General features: G+C 41.3%; 1 protein-coding gene across 3 annotated transcripts in view; it reads left to right on the forward strand.

Moving 5' to 3' along the window:
• The first annotated feature begins 6,369 nt into the window (after positions 1-6,369).
• itga1 (integrin, alpha 1) overlaps positions 6,370-17,121 on the forward strand; it is a 40,085-nt gene continuing 29,333 nt past the window's right edge. The window contains exon 1 of one of the 3 annotated variants that reach the window (XM_046375275.1): positions 6,370-6,586. In XM_046375275.1, the coding sequence (XP_046231231.1) occupies positions 6,538-6,586 (49 nt within the window). In that variant the 5' untranslated portion in view covers positions 6,370-6,537. Of the gene's footprint in view, positions 6,587-14,995; positions 15,344-16,502; positions 16,637-17,121 lie in introns of those variants that run through there. The other 2 variants (XM_046375276.1, XM_046375277.1) reach the window with 2 other exon arrangements.

The following is a 17,121-nucleotide window of genomic DNA, read 5'->3' on the forward strand; positions in this document are numbered from 1 at the left end:
AACCCCTGCTCAGCTTAAGGCAGAACAACCCGTGGTGGAAAGTAAATAAATACATCAAACATAGGTAGTGCAATTTTGAAGTATTTTGTTGCTCTTTTATTCTTCTCTACTGAACTTATTTGACGACTAAGATTTGGAGTAAGGTTTTAAGTTAATGTTGGTCTTATAAAGTATGACATACTTTAATAGATGAACCTGCCTGAGAGTATATAATGTAGTTATATTAGCTCTAGCTTGATCATAAAATCCTACTTCCATCAATTAAGCAGCATTGAACGGGCCTGTTTGTCTTCATAGAAAAGCTCTTACTTTTGATTCTTTAAGTTCAGTTTTCTTTTTTTTAGAATGAAGGGCCTTTTCTTTTTTTAGAGTATTTTTACACAGTTGCATTGCTACTTTTCATTAAGTTAAAGATTTGATTATTGCACCACTGAAAATAACATGAAAGTGCCTGAAGTGTACTAAATGCTCCGCTTCTTCTCTGATTTAGCCAGTGCGAGCTGATAATCTTGACCAGATGACTTCCCGTGCAGATGTGCGGTCAGACGATAACCGATGTTCACCCAAAAACATGGGATTTGTGGTCGAAAAAGTCAAGTCAAAGTGAACCTGATGAGGAGGCGTAGCAACCTTATGATCTCAATCATCATCTGGTTACTCGAGGGGAGGTCGAGTACAGACGGGTCAAACACACGAGCACACACACACACGATATTCCCTTTGAGCGCCACAGCATATACCTGAGGAGATTCGACCCCCCTGAAGTCCTGAACTGGAGCACTGAATTCATACTCACCACAGGAGACCTGTCAAAGTCACTCAAACCAAATCTGTCAAAAATTAACTTCCTCACAGTTGTGACACGGGTATTCAAAACAAAAAGGTAAACCGTCTACAAAGTCAAAGCCTCTTTGCCTTTAATCAGACTATTGTCACTTTTGGCTGACACTTGGCTCCATGTTTTTCACTAACAGAATCTGCTCCATTGTGGCGTATTGCTCCAGATGCGGACGCGTTTTGAATATTTTGCTGACAGTGTTCATCTTTACCATGTGTGATAAACACATCTCTTACTGCTGGATGGACTTCAAACAAAAAATGTAATGAAAGTCAGGAGCATATCTTATACAAGTTAAACACTGACTATGATATTACACTGAAACCACATGTGGGGGAAGGCCATAAATGTACCTGAATCTTAATGGTGAAACTAAAACTGATACTAAAGCTGTTAAAGCTTAAGTTAACCTTTTTTTCATATCTGTTTCATGTCCATTTTAAAACAAGAGTTGCGTGTCCATATGCACATTTCACAAGTTTATGATCACTATTTTAATTCCTCCTTGCTAAGTTTGACCAAAGTAGGCAATTTTATTCTCATGCTGTAACTTTGGAAAATGCCTAATTTGATTCGATTAACTCAGACTGTTATCAGTTTTAGCTGAACTGTAAAACATATTTTCACTCATAGCAAGGATCTCAGATGTTTATACTGGAATCGCTCAGCTGTATTTCTTCCCTGGCAGTATGAAGAGGCAGAACAATTACAGTGATTAATAACTATTTCAATACACATGGGCATGTAAGTATTACTACTATAAGACAGGCTTGGAAAAAAAACTGAACCCGTCCTGCCAAGAACGGAAATATGGTTGTTGGTACACAGATCATTTACACAACACAACCCATGATTTATAATTATCTACAGCTCCTCAGTCACCTACAACCAGCTAATGCCAACATATCTATTTGTGCTGCGTAATATTCAGTTGTTTCTCTATGGAACTAGAAGCCCATAAACATATTCCTGAGATTTCTACCAACCCTGGAGTAGAGTGTAGGAAAAGCAGGTGTTACTAACAAGATTAATAATGTTCTGTTCAGCATTACCCCGAAACTGAAGCAGATAAACTAAGTTCAGCTATGTCACAAGGGCTTATTAAGAATTTGCCACTATTTTGGATTTTGTGCAGTATTTCAATATGAAACTTGCTGCTGTGTGACATTTCACCATTTTACCGAATTCTTTGTGTTGTCTCTCAAACAGATTGAGCTTTGTTTCTCCATTTTATAAATTATGACAAGTTCAGAAAGGTGGTGGGTGGACTACAGCGGACTACTGTAATGCCACTGTCCACGTCTTGGAAGGTCAGTGAGTAGTGGGTTGAATAAAAGTCAGTTTATTCAAAATGAGGAAAAAAAAAACTGGACTGCCACAACTCTTTTTATTGTGCTAAATTGTGACCTCCCATGCTCACCTCCATCTCCTCCTGTGTCTCCCATGCCGTCATGTCAGATGTCACGCCAAGAAATTAGCGCACTTCGAGCAGAATATGATATCCTCCAATCACAATGGCTGTGTGACATGCCAAAAATGTGATGTCACTTGCTGGAAACAACAGTCCGTGTGTGTGTGTGTGTGTGTGTGTGCACATGATATGCAGCTGTCTGCTGGGACAAAAGAGAAACGTCTTTAGAGCGTTTTATCGTCATATAGTGGAAAAGTGGTGCGAAGCTGCCCGCAGGGAGTGAGTTCAGTCTGGTTTTGGCTCTCATCGTTCTTCAAACAATCCGTTCCTCTGAGCGAAGCCACGCCAAATTTCCTGTATTACTGACACCAGGATATGGGGACAAATCGCATTCCTGTCATTGTTAGGTCACACACGGCAAAACCCAGACACTTAATGGCCTCCAACATTTGACTCTACCTTAAGAGTGTGACTGTGTGTGCGCTTTGAGCTAAGTGACCAACGAGTTCCAAACACTTTGAACGCTGGTTATGACACCAGAGGCTCCACCATATGCCTGTTTAACCCATCGCTACAGTTGGTCCTCTGTTCAAGGAAGAGTGATAATGACGGCAAGGTCAGTTGGGTTCATCCTCATTTATCCTCACAATCACCGTTTGTATCAAATTGTGCGTCGGTCCATCTATAAGATGCTGAGATATTAAATGGGTAAGTAAAATATTTAATCACATGAATCCACACGATGGTTTTTAAGCAGTTTCATTAAAAGAAAAAAAAAAACAGTCAACCTCATGGTGACGAAAAATCAGGGAATAACCAGTAAACATCACCTGCGAACAACGAATGTTTTCACGTGTCAGAGGAATTGTTACGCTTGACTATAATCAGCAGAGAAGAAGCATTTGCCACTGTTGTAGTAGAGGCCAGAGGTGCCCAGTGAGTCTGTGGGAGACAGACAGCCATTGGGCCAGGCTGTAACCAACACTCTGACTCTGTGTTGACAGAGTCAAAGGGTCGAGACCCGGGACAGAGGGCCAGCTGTGGCGTGAAGGGAAGCTCCAGGTCCTGTCAGCAGCAGAGACGGGTGATAGAGCTCCCATAAAGGAGGAGACTGAAGAGAGCTCTAATGGCTGTCCACATGTGTCAGATTGTTGTTTTCGCCTACAGAGGGGAGACTGTGGGAAGACTCTGAAGATAGTGTGCTAATTTCTACTCCCACGCTTCCATGCAGAGTTTATGCCTCACAGAAGAATCTAAATGGTATCAATTCCAAATCTTGATTTTTTTTCAGATATTTGTTTCTGCCTTTTGGTTGAGAGGAAAGTTTAATTTGAAGGCTAGTGTACCATGAACCCTAATGGTCTGAGACGATGCCCTTTAAATATAGCACAGATCATCTTATCGCATTGGTTTCCATCTGCTTTTTATTATGAGGCACATTCTGTTTGTTGACGACTCTGGTAACATTTCTTACAGTCACATCATTAGTACAAAAGAACAAATAAAAGAAAGGATAACACAGGAACAAGAGTGGGGATCATAGGGGGGGTTAAACTCAAGATATTTCCATTCGCTCTCCTTGCTCTGGTTAATGTTAGAGTTCAAAACATAGTCAGATGCTGCTCTCATCAAAGAGGAATCGGTCAGTACGGCTCTGCTTTCCTTCACACTGAGCTGACAGAGGACTTTCTGTTTTTTCCCTGAAGTTCATCCCCAGTGGTATTGCTAAGTCACGCTTACGAGCAAACCAGCTAACACCAACGAAGTCTCAGCAGGCATGCAGCTTAGTATCCATTTGAAAGCGGTCTTATCTTGCCCAGTCACTTCACTGTTAGTTGGAGATTAAAAAACAGAAGCAAAAGTCAGACTCCACAATAATATGGAGCCAACATGTCCTTATATAGCAAGGAGCTTCTGTATTTGACCCCATCATCAATCCAGCTCACAGCTGCAGAGACAAGCTCAGAAAGCAGAATTGGCAGCCATACCTGATTCTGGTTTTGTTAATGATGTTAATAATAATAAAAAATAACTCCTTCTTTGAGAATCCTTGCATTTTTTATGTTACCTGGTCACAGGTTCAGTAAGAAAAAAAAATATCAGTGAAGATCAATGAACCATTAACGAACAGCTTTAATTTGGCTCTTGAATGTGTAAAGGGGTGTTGCACTGATTTTATTTACGAATGTCAGTTTACTTATCATGGCAAGTTTGTGAAAACAGTGTTGGATTAACATCATATAATATTAATATAATATTACTGATAAATTGAACTTTAATATGTCTCTTGTTAGTCCGCCTACCATATGGAAGTAAATTTAAGGATTCATTTGTGTCAACGTGTATTAGTTTAATACGGTTTGAAATTTCCATGTATCAGGACAATTCAATGCAATAACAGATACCATACATAGTATATGTTTACTGTGAGCTGTCGTCTGCACTTTACGCACTGTCCTCTTGTATACATTACAGATTCCTCAGATGCTCACTGTAAATAGTTTTCAGTGGCGGAGGAAGGTCGTTACAAGGCAACGAGAGTCTGCCGCTTGGCATTAATATGACTCAGTGATTGACTCTGTCTGCAAATACATATTGTCTGTCAGACCGTATGAACCAAGCTAATTTCCGTCCCTTAAAGGGATTTGCTGGGCCTGGGATACCCAGTTTGTCTTCATTACCTCAGTGCATTATGCCACAAAAAGCATCTCAGAAAAGCTGCAATGAATGGAGAATATCAGTGTGTTTTAGAGCATTATGTTCAAATTAAGTATCTGAGAAATTCAATGAAGATGCCTTTGTTTCATTAGGGACCGTGAGAGCCTTGTATCTCGTACGCTCGTAATGTTCTCTTCCAGTTTACATGTATACAGACATTTAAAAGGGGGAGAGACAGGAGGAAAAAACACATTAGAATAGACTTGCATGGCTGATAGAGGAACATGATATGTCAGGATGAAAGGCAAGGGATTGAGGAAGGGCAGGAAACTGTGTAGAGGTCAAGAATGAAAACATGGAGTAGCACTTCTTCGCTCATGTGTTATTACCAGAAGGGGAAAAAAAGGACATGAGTGAGGTGTGTAGGAGGATGAGGAAGGGGGACATGGGTGGAGACGGGTATGTTGCAGTTAAGAAATACATGGAAACTAATCAGGGTCTTCCTGAGTCTCAGCTATCTGCATGGCCGAAGACAGGAAAGGCTCGCGTAAACTGTCCGACTCTCTGTTGAGTTCATGAGATCCTGTCTGATGTGTGTTTGTGTGCACTCAAAGTGTGCATGTGTTGTGTTGTTGTTGTCGTTACATACGTTGTGTTGTCCCACATGTGTCTTCACCCTTATGTGTGTGTGTGTAATGAGGGAGGCTACAGCAGGACATACTGTGAGCTGCATGCTAACTGATGCAATGGTCTTCATGTTTGAAGTTCTTTGTGTGTGGGCATCCATAATAGTGACACACAGAAAGAGTGTGTGTGTGTGTGTGTAGGTGTAATGACAGAGTCAAAGGGGCATAAGAGCAATTTCACTAATTTTATCAGAGAGCAAAAGCAACAATGTTGACGCCTGAAATCTACTCTCATCTTAATTGTCTGAGGAGATGTACTCTTAGACTGTAAACTTTCTCTTGAGACTTTTTGAATTTAATCGTTTTTCAGTTTAGATCACAACTTTGCGTTTATGATTAGACGATTTTTTTCCTTCCACGTCTTGAATCCCTCATAATATGACTACACGTGTAGTGTACGTTTACTGACGAATACACGATGCAGTTAAAATGTGGCTGTGATGCTGTTGTAACAAACTAACTTTGCAATGTGTTATTAAGGACAATTGAACTGAAGGGTCAGCTGACACAGGCTGAATCCTTTATGTTAAAATTAGACTGTTCTGGTCCGGTCTCCAGACATCACACATGCGCTGCTGTTGTTTGACTGCTCACATTTTCCCACTGACTGGCAAACCAGGCCTCCGCTGCCGTAGCTTATAAGGTTATGAGCAAACTTCTCACGACGCCCCTCCTGCTCCTCCTCCTCCTCCTCCTCCTCTGTTTCTGGGTTTCCAGTGCGTTCATGAGAGTGGCAGGCGCATCCCGTGCGTTGAAGTCAGTGTGAAACGGGACGTCAGAGAGTTCAACTGTGGATGTTTCATGTTTCAGCGCAGGAAATGCTTTGTGAGACCGTGTTAGTCATTTAGCCAGTTTGCTTCCTGGTAAATCTGTGTTTGACAGCGATTGTTGAAGAGGAGAAAAGTGGATTAATTGGAGCTGCGGGACGTCTACAGCGCGCCAGGATGCTCGAGACAACACGGCATTTCACTTTGACAACAGTGGCAGTTTTTGGTATGTAATGTATCATGATGAAATGTGCATTTGTGCTCGGTTATTAGAGGAAATGCTGAGTGGGGTCTCCAGACACGCTGAACAGCATCTTAGATCATCGCAGTCTGCATAACTGACGACTGGGCGGCTAAATGCACCCATTAAGTGTGTCGCTCACGTCCCCTACACGCCCATTAAAAGGTGGTGGCACCAGTGTCCTCGTAAAATGCCCCTAAATACTTTCCGTCCGTTTTGCCCAGATGCTATTTATTCTGACTGAGGGAAGCCGCAAAGCGTTTAATTGTTTCTACGTGCAGCAGCCTGGTCTCAGGAGCAGGGCATTGCCTCATCTAATAGAGTAATTAGAGTCAGTCAAATTAGTGCATGGTGCTCTAATTCAGTGCTTCTCAAATAGTGGGGCGCGCCCCCCCAGGGGCCCCACGCGTGTGACCCTGGGGAACATGCTTTTTTTGCCGTACTAGAATAAAGTGTAATTGCACATCCACTACAGTAGTTGGCAGTGGCGCTCTCATTGTCAGAGTGTGCGCAGGGAGTATTAGCTCTATGGTGTAGCGGCTTTTTTGCACCGAGCAGGCGATATGAAGTGCAGTAAGCGAACCCTTAAGAGACAACATGAAGACATTTTTAACAGGGATGAGAAGAAAGGCGGAGAGAGACGAAGATAATGAGACAAAAGTAACTCACCCGAAAGCTAAGACGAGGAAATATGATGAAGCATATGTAGCGCTTGGCTTCACTGTGACTACAGTGGGAGACGACAGACCGGTGTGTTTACTGTCTAAAAATGTTGGCAGCGGACAGCATGAAGCCAAATAAATTAAGGCGCCACTTGAAGGCATTACATCCCAATCATGCTGATAAGCCGCTGGAGTTTTTTCAGCCAAAACGTGCCGAATATTGCCAACAATCATCCCGCTTTGTGAATGCTACTTCAGTAAACCAGCGAGAATTGTTAGCATCCTATTATTACATATTATTACATATTATTATTATTACTATTATTTATAGTCGCGGGGGGGGGGGCGAATTGTTTTCTACTTGCTGGGGGGGGGCGCAACAGAAAATAATTGAGAAGCACTGCTCTAATTGAATGTGGCGCATGTCGGTGTCTACACAAAACTTAATGGAAAAGCAAGTTTTGTTGCCTTTGAACCAACGTTTCTGCAGCGTCATGTGTTCTGGTCATGCTGCAGAAAGTGAAGCTCTGCAAGGCATCAGCGCATGAAATTATGTCAGTTCTGTGAGAAAGCAAATCTGTAGACGAATAGGCAGAAATCATAATAATTATTAGATCTGAAGTCCTAGAAGATGAAAACTGTAATGAATATCGTCTTTACACCAGCTTTAAGAGGCTTATTTGTAATGGATACCTGTGCTGGTAATGTGGAGTCCCACTGGAGAAGCTGTGCTCTCATGTTCAGCTCCAGAGCAGCAGTAGTGAATTAACTTTGTGGGTCACGTCCAAGTCGTTCAAACATGATGGAAAGTACCGCCAAAGTTGAAGTGAAGTGCTGCTTTGAGTTTGAAGGAGAGAAAACACAGAGAAAAAGAAGAAGCAGTGGGCAGCATCAAGCGTCCTCTAGACCTCTAGACCACGGCTGCCCCAAGAAGAGGAAGAAGAAGAAAAAGAAGAAGAGGAAGAAGACAGAGAGCAAAGTTAACACTGCTTGTCTCTCTGTAATTCTCAGATTCCTACACTTACATGTGATGCAGACTTGTGATGGTCATTAGAGTATTGAGTTAGAAATGGAGATGTGTGTGTGTGTGTGTGTGTGTGTGTGTGTAAAGGGATCAGCAGAAGCTCACACACCAATTCATCAAGAGGTCAGGTTTACTCATGGGACATAAGTAAACCTCTGCCCCCCTCTTTAGCTCTTACAGTCAGATTGCTGCAGGTCATCACACAGAGATCTTAGCTTTATGTAGCTTTAGGAGTACGACCTCAACCGGGCTACATGGGGGTTAGAAGCGATCTGGTTTGAGACCATACTGGGAGATCCCGGCGTTGTGCTATGGGAGCTGCCTCTGCCTGCTTCTGAGGCCCACATGTGGTTATTGTAGTGGCAGCATTTAATCTCTGTAAATTCCTAACGGAGATGGGGCTACAGGTGGTTTGAGTTTGGTACTGCAGAGGAGAGACGCATCTGGCTTCAATCATTATATATGTCAGGCCGGACTGACCAAGCCGACTGAGGACGTGAACAGCACCTATAGGCTGCAGAAGGCAACTGATGATTATTTTCCTTGTCGATTTATGTGTTTTGCTGTTTACTATTAAATGACCAATCGTTCAGTGTATAAAATGTTAGGAAGAAGAGTGAAGAAATGCACATCACAGATCCCCAGAGTTTCCCCAGAGTCTGTTTTGTCTGATGGGAGTAGAGCTGAAATGATTTGTTGATCAATTGATCGACATAGAAATAACCTATTTTGTGATCAATTCGATCATTTTTCAAGTAAAAATTGGGAAAAATGTCTCATGAAAGAATTTTTTAGATTTAGATTTTTTTTAGATTACATTTTAGAAGCTGACTTTGGTTTTTTGCTTGATAAGTAACTTAAACAATGAATTGATTATTAACTGCAAGTAGCAGTTATTTTCATGATAAATTGATCTGTGAATTATTGTCTGATTGATCAATGAACTGTTTGGTCTGATTTAAAGCACAAAAAAGTAGCAAATCCTCACTTTTGAGAGGCGGGAAAAAGCAAATGTTTTTGCTTGACTTAAACAAATAAATGATTAATCAAGTGATAAGGACTAGCAATTATCTGCTGATCATTTTCTTATCCGTTTCATTTTCTTTCTTTCTTGTGGCTGAGTGAAGCAGAAGCTGTTTACGTGAACCCTCCTAAATGCAGCACATCGCAGAGATCGCATGTGATGAGCTACTGGTTTGTTTCGGTGTGATAAACAGCCACGGGACATTTTGGAGAGGATCTTTGACACCTCAGATGTTGCTCGTTCAACTGGCTCGTTACACAGCCGGAATATAGACCACACATTGGTCTCACTTGGGAATGTATTAATGTCTGTGTCTCCTACAGAGATGGAAAAACAGGGCAAAGGGTTTGTTGATCAAAAACTGATTTAGATTCCTCCAAATTCCTTCGAGGACTGGGATGCTTTTTGCCTGCAGTTTGTTTGCAGTTTGGAATTTCACAACTTTAAATGAGCTCATGGAAAGCTGCAGTCGACGACCAAAGTAGACGGTTAATTCATTTGAAGGCTGCAGGGTCAAGGGATATAAGTCTTCAGACATTAGAGTTCTGAATTGAATTTATGAGGCTGAACAGTGAACCCAGCCATCTCTGTCATTAGCAATTTGTCTCCTCCTCCTCCTACTACTCTCTATTATCTTTAATTTGAATCAGCTCACTCCCCGGCTTGCAGCAATCAGCACGAATCTGACATAAACTGTCTGCTGGCAGAGGCAAACTTAACTGGAATGTTAAGTAATTAAGATGCGATTATGCTGATGTGGTGTGTTTACTTTTGCTATCCTTTTTAATCACTTAAGTGTAACAGTTGTCTTAAGATATGACGCTGCCACTGAATGTTTTGAAGGTACGATAGGAGATCAAATTTATTGTCTTGACTTGTGTTGGCTGCTTTTTGACACCGTCAGATACCGGTTAGTCACCATGAACTCTCAGTGAGAACACTGACAGTCTGACACTCTGCAATCATGTGAATCTGCTCTAAAATATCTCAGGGACTTTCAAATGAATGGCTGTGACATCTTGCACAGATGAACCTTACTGACCTTGGAGATCTGCTGAGATTATCTGGCACCATCATCAGAGTTAGTCAGAAGTTAAATGTGTTGAGTACTTTACTTCCTATATAGTTATAGTTCAATTATTTTGCTTTTGGCATCTTTGTGACCATTCAAGTCAGTCCGTACTGCAGAATATGGACAGCACTTTAATTTCCCCAGATGATCAGAATGCATTAATACATTTAGTAAGGAAAGTTGTTAGAATGGAGTGAAATGTGACCACGATGTAGCCATGCAGAGAGCATTGTTCGGAAAGTTTTTCTCTTTGTACATTTAGGTGCTATGTCTATTGCGGTGCAGATTTTCACACATGCTCACATACGCATTAACACTTAGGTCATGGTTTATATTTTGAGTTTGACTGTGTGGCAGTCTGGGTGGCTGACTGTGGTTTAAAGTGTCTCTAAACACTGTCTGTCCTACCATTCCTCCTACTGATAAGATCCCGTGTGAATAATTGTATGCATAATTTTTGCTCAGTGCAAGGTACACCTACATTTTTTTTCTGTGGTCAGTCTTAATCTGAATATATGGTTGTCTATAGACAAAGAACATAGCCAGTCTCCCTTTAGGTTTTGATGTTGGCCATGTGACCAAAGTCAAGTATGAACTGCAGGATCAGCTCCAATAATTATGCATTGCAGTGTATACAGCGTGCAGCAGCAGGTTTGTTGTGAGATGTGCCATACTGAAAACCCACAAACTTGTTTTTGTTCTTTTTATAATACTAAAATTGATGGCAAATCAACTTTAAATGATGGTTTATATGTGACGGCTGAAAAACAGATGCTTCCATTGCAGGTTGAAAAACGCGACTTGATGGATGCCTTGTATGTTCTGCCTCACAGGTTTTGTGCGAATGGGTTGAATGTGACTGAAGATGCAGCGTTCTTCAAAGTCAAAGTCAACTTTATTGTCAGTGTAGCTCAGCGTAGGTACAAGTGACTGGTGTTAAAATATAGCTCAACAGACAGGAAGTTGCACTATGTGGATTAATGAGAAACGGACGAACGTATATTTTGCTGAAGAACTGTGCTAGTCAAAGGATGCTTCAAAGATTTAGCTCCAAGGCTGTGAAACCACAAAGACCACCCACACGACTTGGTATCGTGCTCTGCTGCCTGAATCCACTACATATGTGCAACTGATTCTGTTGTCTCTGCAGCATGTGGCAAACCTGAAAGTAACTCTTGTGATGTGAATGATGTTCAAGGTTCAGATAAGTCAAGAGTATTGGCATTGCTGGTGGAGAGCTGATGACGACTGTACCTTTTAACCATTAGGCCAGTAGATGCCCCACTTTTTACAGATCACTGTGTGCTGTGAAACATGAAAAAGGAAGGTGCCTGGTGTTTTCCAAAAGTGATACTGTCTGGTTTGAAGTCACTTTCGAATTTACTTTCAAAAAAGTGCCGACATATTAGCAGTGGTGGGCATGATATAAATTAGTCGGATCTTTTTTGAAAAGGTTTACATAATTCTTGCTTACAAAAACAGATAAATCCGGAATAACTAAACCCAGTGAAGACTAATGTTTCTAGAAAATTTGTCCAAAGGCTCAGTGGATGTCTCTTTGTGGGCATGTTAGCACTGCTGTGGCTAAGCATAATGTCTCAGAATAAGCAGCCTGGCTTATAGCAGCATATTTAGGAATGGAAATGTTACGCCATTATTAGGTCAAAATATTAAGTCTGTCTAATACTGTCAAACAGTTGTTTCTTCTTCTTTTCAGTTTCACAGAGCTGCTGGCTGTGAACCATTTTTTTTACAGTATAAACCACAATTAAATAAATTATGTCTTCTGTATGTTTATGAATGATCACTGTCAGCACCACACACCCAAACTGGGTGATGCCACAAAACTGAGTCATCACTGAATCATCATATTTCTGTCTGTGCCATAGCTGCAGATGGAGAAACTGAGGGTTTCCAAGGTGATGCTTGTACCAAACTTTCTCTGTTCTGTGACTGCAAATGTGAAGTCCAGAAGTCTTATGGTTTTAGCAGTAACACGCACAAATTGTGTGTAAAAACAGTAAACATGTTGAATGTATTTTTTTTTTGCTTGTGAATATAAATAGGTAACATATTCTGCCAGATGTTAACTGTGCCACTCATCGACAGAAATACTATCTCCATAGAGTGTTTGAAAACTAAATCTTCCTACAAGTGGCCTCTAAGCTCCAAAATAAACACAGAGACTCACATTATTGCAACCTAAGAGCAGAATAATCCCTAAACTTGAGCCAACAACACACACACACGCGCACACACACATACACACTTGGTACAGAAACTGATATCAGTCTTGAAAGAACTTCAGAATCAACAAGGCACCCATGGAGGTGGGACATCACATGTCGTGTCAGCTTACATAGGTGTTAACCTCCAGGGAAGGTCAAGCCACACACATGTATCAACACACAGACACTCAGCGAACACATAAAAGCATTCTGCATGTGTGTTTCACACTTCATCACCCGTCACCACTTTTCTTCAGCTGTTACAATTTTAACATTTTCAGGAGCATCCTCTTAACCCCATTAATTCTTGGTATAAGTGTTTCCATGTTGTGGAGATATAGGAGACTTGTCTGAAATATTTGGAGACTGAGTAGGATGGATAAAATGGAGGATTACCGCTGAGAGGCACACATAGGCCTACATTTGCTTGATAGGAATCATAGTAAGTACTCCTGAAATGTTAAGCATATATAAATCTCACTTTAACTTTTATCAGAGATTGTCTCAGCAGCAGCAGACAAATGAAGATCATCAGTTCATGGAAGTTTATCTATTCATTCAGCCACACTCTGCCATGTCCACAGATAGCTTGTGGATGATGAGGTATTTTTGTGGTCATGTGACCTCTGGCACTGCACAGTGGAGGCACCAGGGGCAAAGAGGAGGCAACAGGGCAGACAGGGAGGCAAAGGGGAAAGTGCAAACGAGGTTGTTGAGAGAAGAAGGCTGCTGGCAGGACGTCCATTTCAGGGAATTTGTAAAGACAGGAGGTTGCGTTATCTCCAGTTCGAGCAAAAACAAGGAAAAGAGTGAAAAGTGCAGAGGTCAAAGAGAGAACAGGCAGCTACCAGTTCTGTTTTTCAGCCGGGAGATGGTTAGTCATGTCTGCAGCTACTTTATTTGGTATTATAGTGCTCGGCAAGTTCTTATGTCTACACAAGTTTGTCAGTGTTTTCCAAAATGTTTCGTGACTGTACCAACTCAAACAAACCCAGGGCCCATTGCCTGTTCAATTTGGTTCATTAGGGTTTGTCAAGGAAGTGATCTCCCCCTGCCCCTGAAGTTGACATACACAATACACATACACAATACAAGCCTGGAAAAGGAACAAATGGAAAAAATGGGTTTACAGCATAAGGTCAATAGTCTATATGCAAAGTCATTCGGTAACTATGGTAACGCATAAGTGTGCCAACATGTGAGTATGGTAATCAGGCATTAAAACAAATGACAAATAGATTAAAGGTATTAAACTTGAAATCTTTGTTGATTTTAGCAGTTCCCCATATCAAGCAACTTTTCATCTGTGATATGGTGGTGCAAAATGCTTCCTTTTTTTTTTGTTGTAATAGATTATTTCTTCATGAAAAACATTTGCAAACACCGGAGACATGAACTTAACACATGGTTTGGTTATGCTAAGAGAAATTTTCACACCGTGGTTGAAATGCAGATATGACCTGCGAGTGGCAGTTTTCACCCTCAGTGCTTCCTCCTTGTTGAGCCTTTCTGTCACCGCATGCATGGTAGTGTCTTGCTACTTCCACTTTTGATAACTGTGTGAAAGAGAGAAAACCTTCGCTGGCTGTTGGGGGTGTGTTCTCTGCAGAACGTTTGATGAGGACAGTATCATATGTGGTTGAAGCACAGCCAGTGTTAAACTTTTCTCTTTTCCCAGAGTGGATGTGACTTTGAAAAGCCCTTTTTGTGTGGGTATAAAAACAGGATTTAGGTCTATCTACAGTCATTTCCTTGTTTTTACCAGCATATGCCAATAAAGACTCCATAACATCTTGCCAGAAGAAACACATAAGGACTACTTACAAACACACAATCACACACGCATACTTGTACTCCTCCGGGACTCTCACTACCTGCTAAGTGCTGATAGCTTCAGATCTTGGATGTATGTATTCTTGTGCATGTGTGTGTGTGTATGTGTTTTTGCAACCAGAGTAATGCTGCATCTGTGCACCAGGCCTGTCTAGCCCCCCACCCCCCTGTCTCTCTCTCCCAGGCATGTGGCCAGCCAAAGCTATCCATCAAACTGGCATCGTACAGGGAGCAGTGGAGCTTTGGCGTCTGTCTGGGCCAACGTGTTCGCATTAACCTCTCCAACGAGAGGCCAACACCAGTGGCCAAGCTGGTCATGATGCTCTTCTCCCCAACAAAAATTTCTTGGGAAAGAGCGGTTGGTTTGATATAGGTCAGGCAGGTCGGAGTGATCCAAATAGTTGGGTGGTCAATAAGGACTTGAGGAGGCCAATTATAGTGTAACAGTGTCAAAACAAGCTCACAGGTAATAAAAAGAGCAATGCAGTGTGTGTTGTCTAAAGATGCAGGAAAATATTGGGATCCTGCGTCGTCAGATAATCAATATTAGATGAGCCATAATGTACAGAAAAATGACAATAAAATTATATTAAAGTTAATTTTCATCATTTCTTGCAGAAAAGAGTGAATCAAAAACACCTTGATGTTAAAGAAATGCAGTATGTAGCCTCTGTACCCCTGTACCTTTAACGACCTCCAGAGACCTCAGCTGAAGTTAATTTGTTGACAGGATCACACAATCAAAGAGCCAGGTGTCAGACTTGACAGTTACGATTGACGTTTAAGACCCTTGAATTTTTTTTGCCCACTTTTAGGTTTCAGTCATTGGTGGTGATGTTGAATAACATTTGGCCTACATGTCTGCCAGAAAAGAGAAGTATTTTGTCAAGCAACTTTCAGTAGGAAATGCAGTGTCTTTGAATTATTCATATGATGTTCATTTTTGATTGCAGATCATTGTGCTTATGTGAGATATATTATGCACAGTGTATGCAATTTTATTCCACTATAAAGTTATCTTTGACTGATCTTTAAACATATTTCCAACCACAAAATCTGCATCTCTGTGAGGAAATATGTACATGCTCAGCAGTGCGCTTGAAGAAAGCAGAGAGGAAATACGTGCAACAGTGAGGGCAAAGTGAAGGGATGTGAAACTCCATTTCTGTCATCACATTATTCTAATCTTCTACATAAAGTAGGTTTTTATTTTGACCAATTTATCTTAATGACTTTGAGTAATCAGAGTGAGTGCATTTATCCTGTGTGGTGTTTAGCTTTGCTGTTACTGAGTAGCCTTGAAATAACAGCGGAGAATGAAAACCTCAAGGGAAGTTGCCATCCGCCTTGAACACATCTGTATGTTTGGCAGAGAGAGGGAGTGTGTTGACGGGGGTGTGATTCCCCCCTGCTGAGGCCGTGTCCACACTAATGTGGGCGTGTTTAAAATGTGTTTCTGTCTTTTTTCCTTACCTTTTCCTTTTCTCGTCTTTAATATTCAATGTAAAATGTTTCACCTCTAAAACAAGCTCTTTGCCAAAAAAGGAGTTTAAAATACAATCAAAACATTAATGATTTCAGTGTATGGGAAACTCAGACCAGTGAATTGTTAAAATAAATTAGTAGGTGCAGCTGGACTGTGAACTTCTTAATAAGAGAGAAACTTTTTAAAATAAAAGTTCTGTCACAGCTCACTTGCGAAATGACGCATCTCTTAATCTAAAGCTGCATTTTTCCTGGTTTTATATGTAGATAATTATCTTGAGCAACACATGACAGTAACACTAATTTGATAAACATACAGTGTCTACATGGTGTTGGTTTTACAGTTGGATGTGTGCAGGATAGGGCGGCACGGTGGTGCAGTGGTTAGCACTAGGTGTGAGTGTGAGAGTGTGTGGTTGTCTGTCTTTGTGTGTTGGCCCTGCGATTGACTGTCGACCAGTCCAGGGTGAACCCCGCCTCTCGCCCGTAGTCAGCTGGGATAGGCTCCAGCCCCCCGCGACCCTGACGGATAGGCGGTATATGAGAAAATTGATACCAATGTCATGTCTGTACGTTAGATATGAAGCTGGGTGCCAATTAGCATTAGCCTAGCAAAACTTCAGGAAGTCAGGTACATAACAACCTGTAAATCTTGTCATTTTGACTTTTCAGTTTGTCTACAGGGGAAAGAAGATTTAATGGCGCAGGTAGGTGTATTTTTAACTTTTGGGCACACCAGGATAGCCGTTTTCCCCTCTTTATGTTAAGCTAGGCTAATCACATGCCAGCTCTAGCTCAGTACTTCACACACAGACATGACGATGGCATGAGTCTTCTCTTCTAACTTGTGGAAAGAACACAAATAAGTGTACTTCTAAACTTTTCCTTTAAAGGCAATGCTTTTCTGAGATTGTCTTGACCGGCATGACAGATAAAAACAAATAGTGAGCTTGAAAGTACAGCTGAGCTAATTTTCTCTTGTTTGTCCGATAAATCAATTGTGTCGATCCCCCTGAACGGCAGACAGTGAGCTAGAAGCACTCTATTATTCATGTTTTCCTTTATGTCTATAGCAGTATAAGTGGATAGTGCAGATCAATATGTGTCAGTCTGTTAAGTGGGAGTCTGTCTAAGAGCTTTAATATCACCTGATTATTAAAAACGCACTAAACATAGCACAAATAATTACACT

This window comes from Scatophagus argus, chromosome 20 (genome assembly GCF_020382885.2).
Source record: "Scatophagus argus isolate fScaArg1 chromosome 20, fScaArg1.pri, whole genome shotgun sequence".
Lineage (NCBI taxonomy): Eukaryota > Metazoa > Chordata > Actinopteri > Scatophagidae > Scatophagus > Scatophagus argus.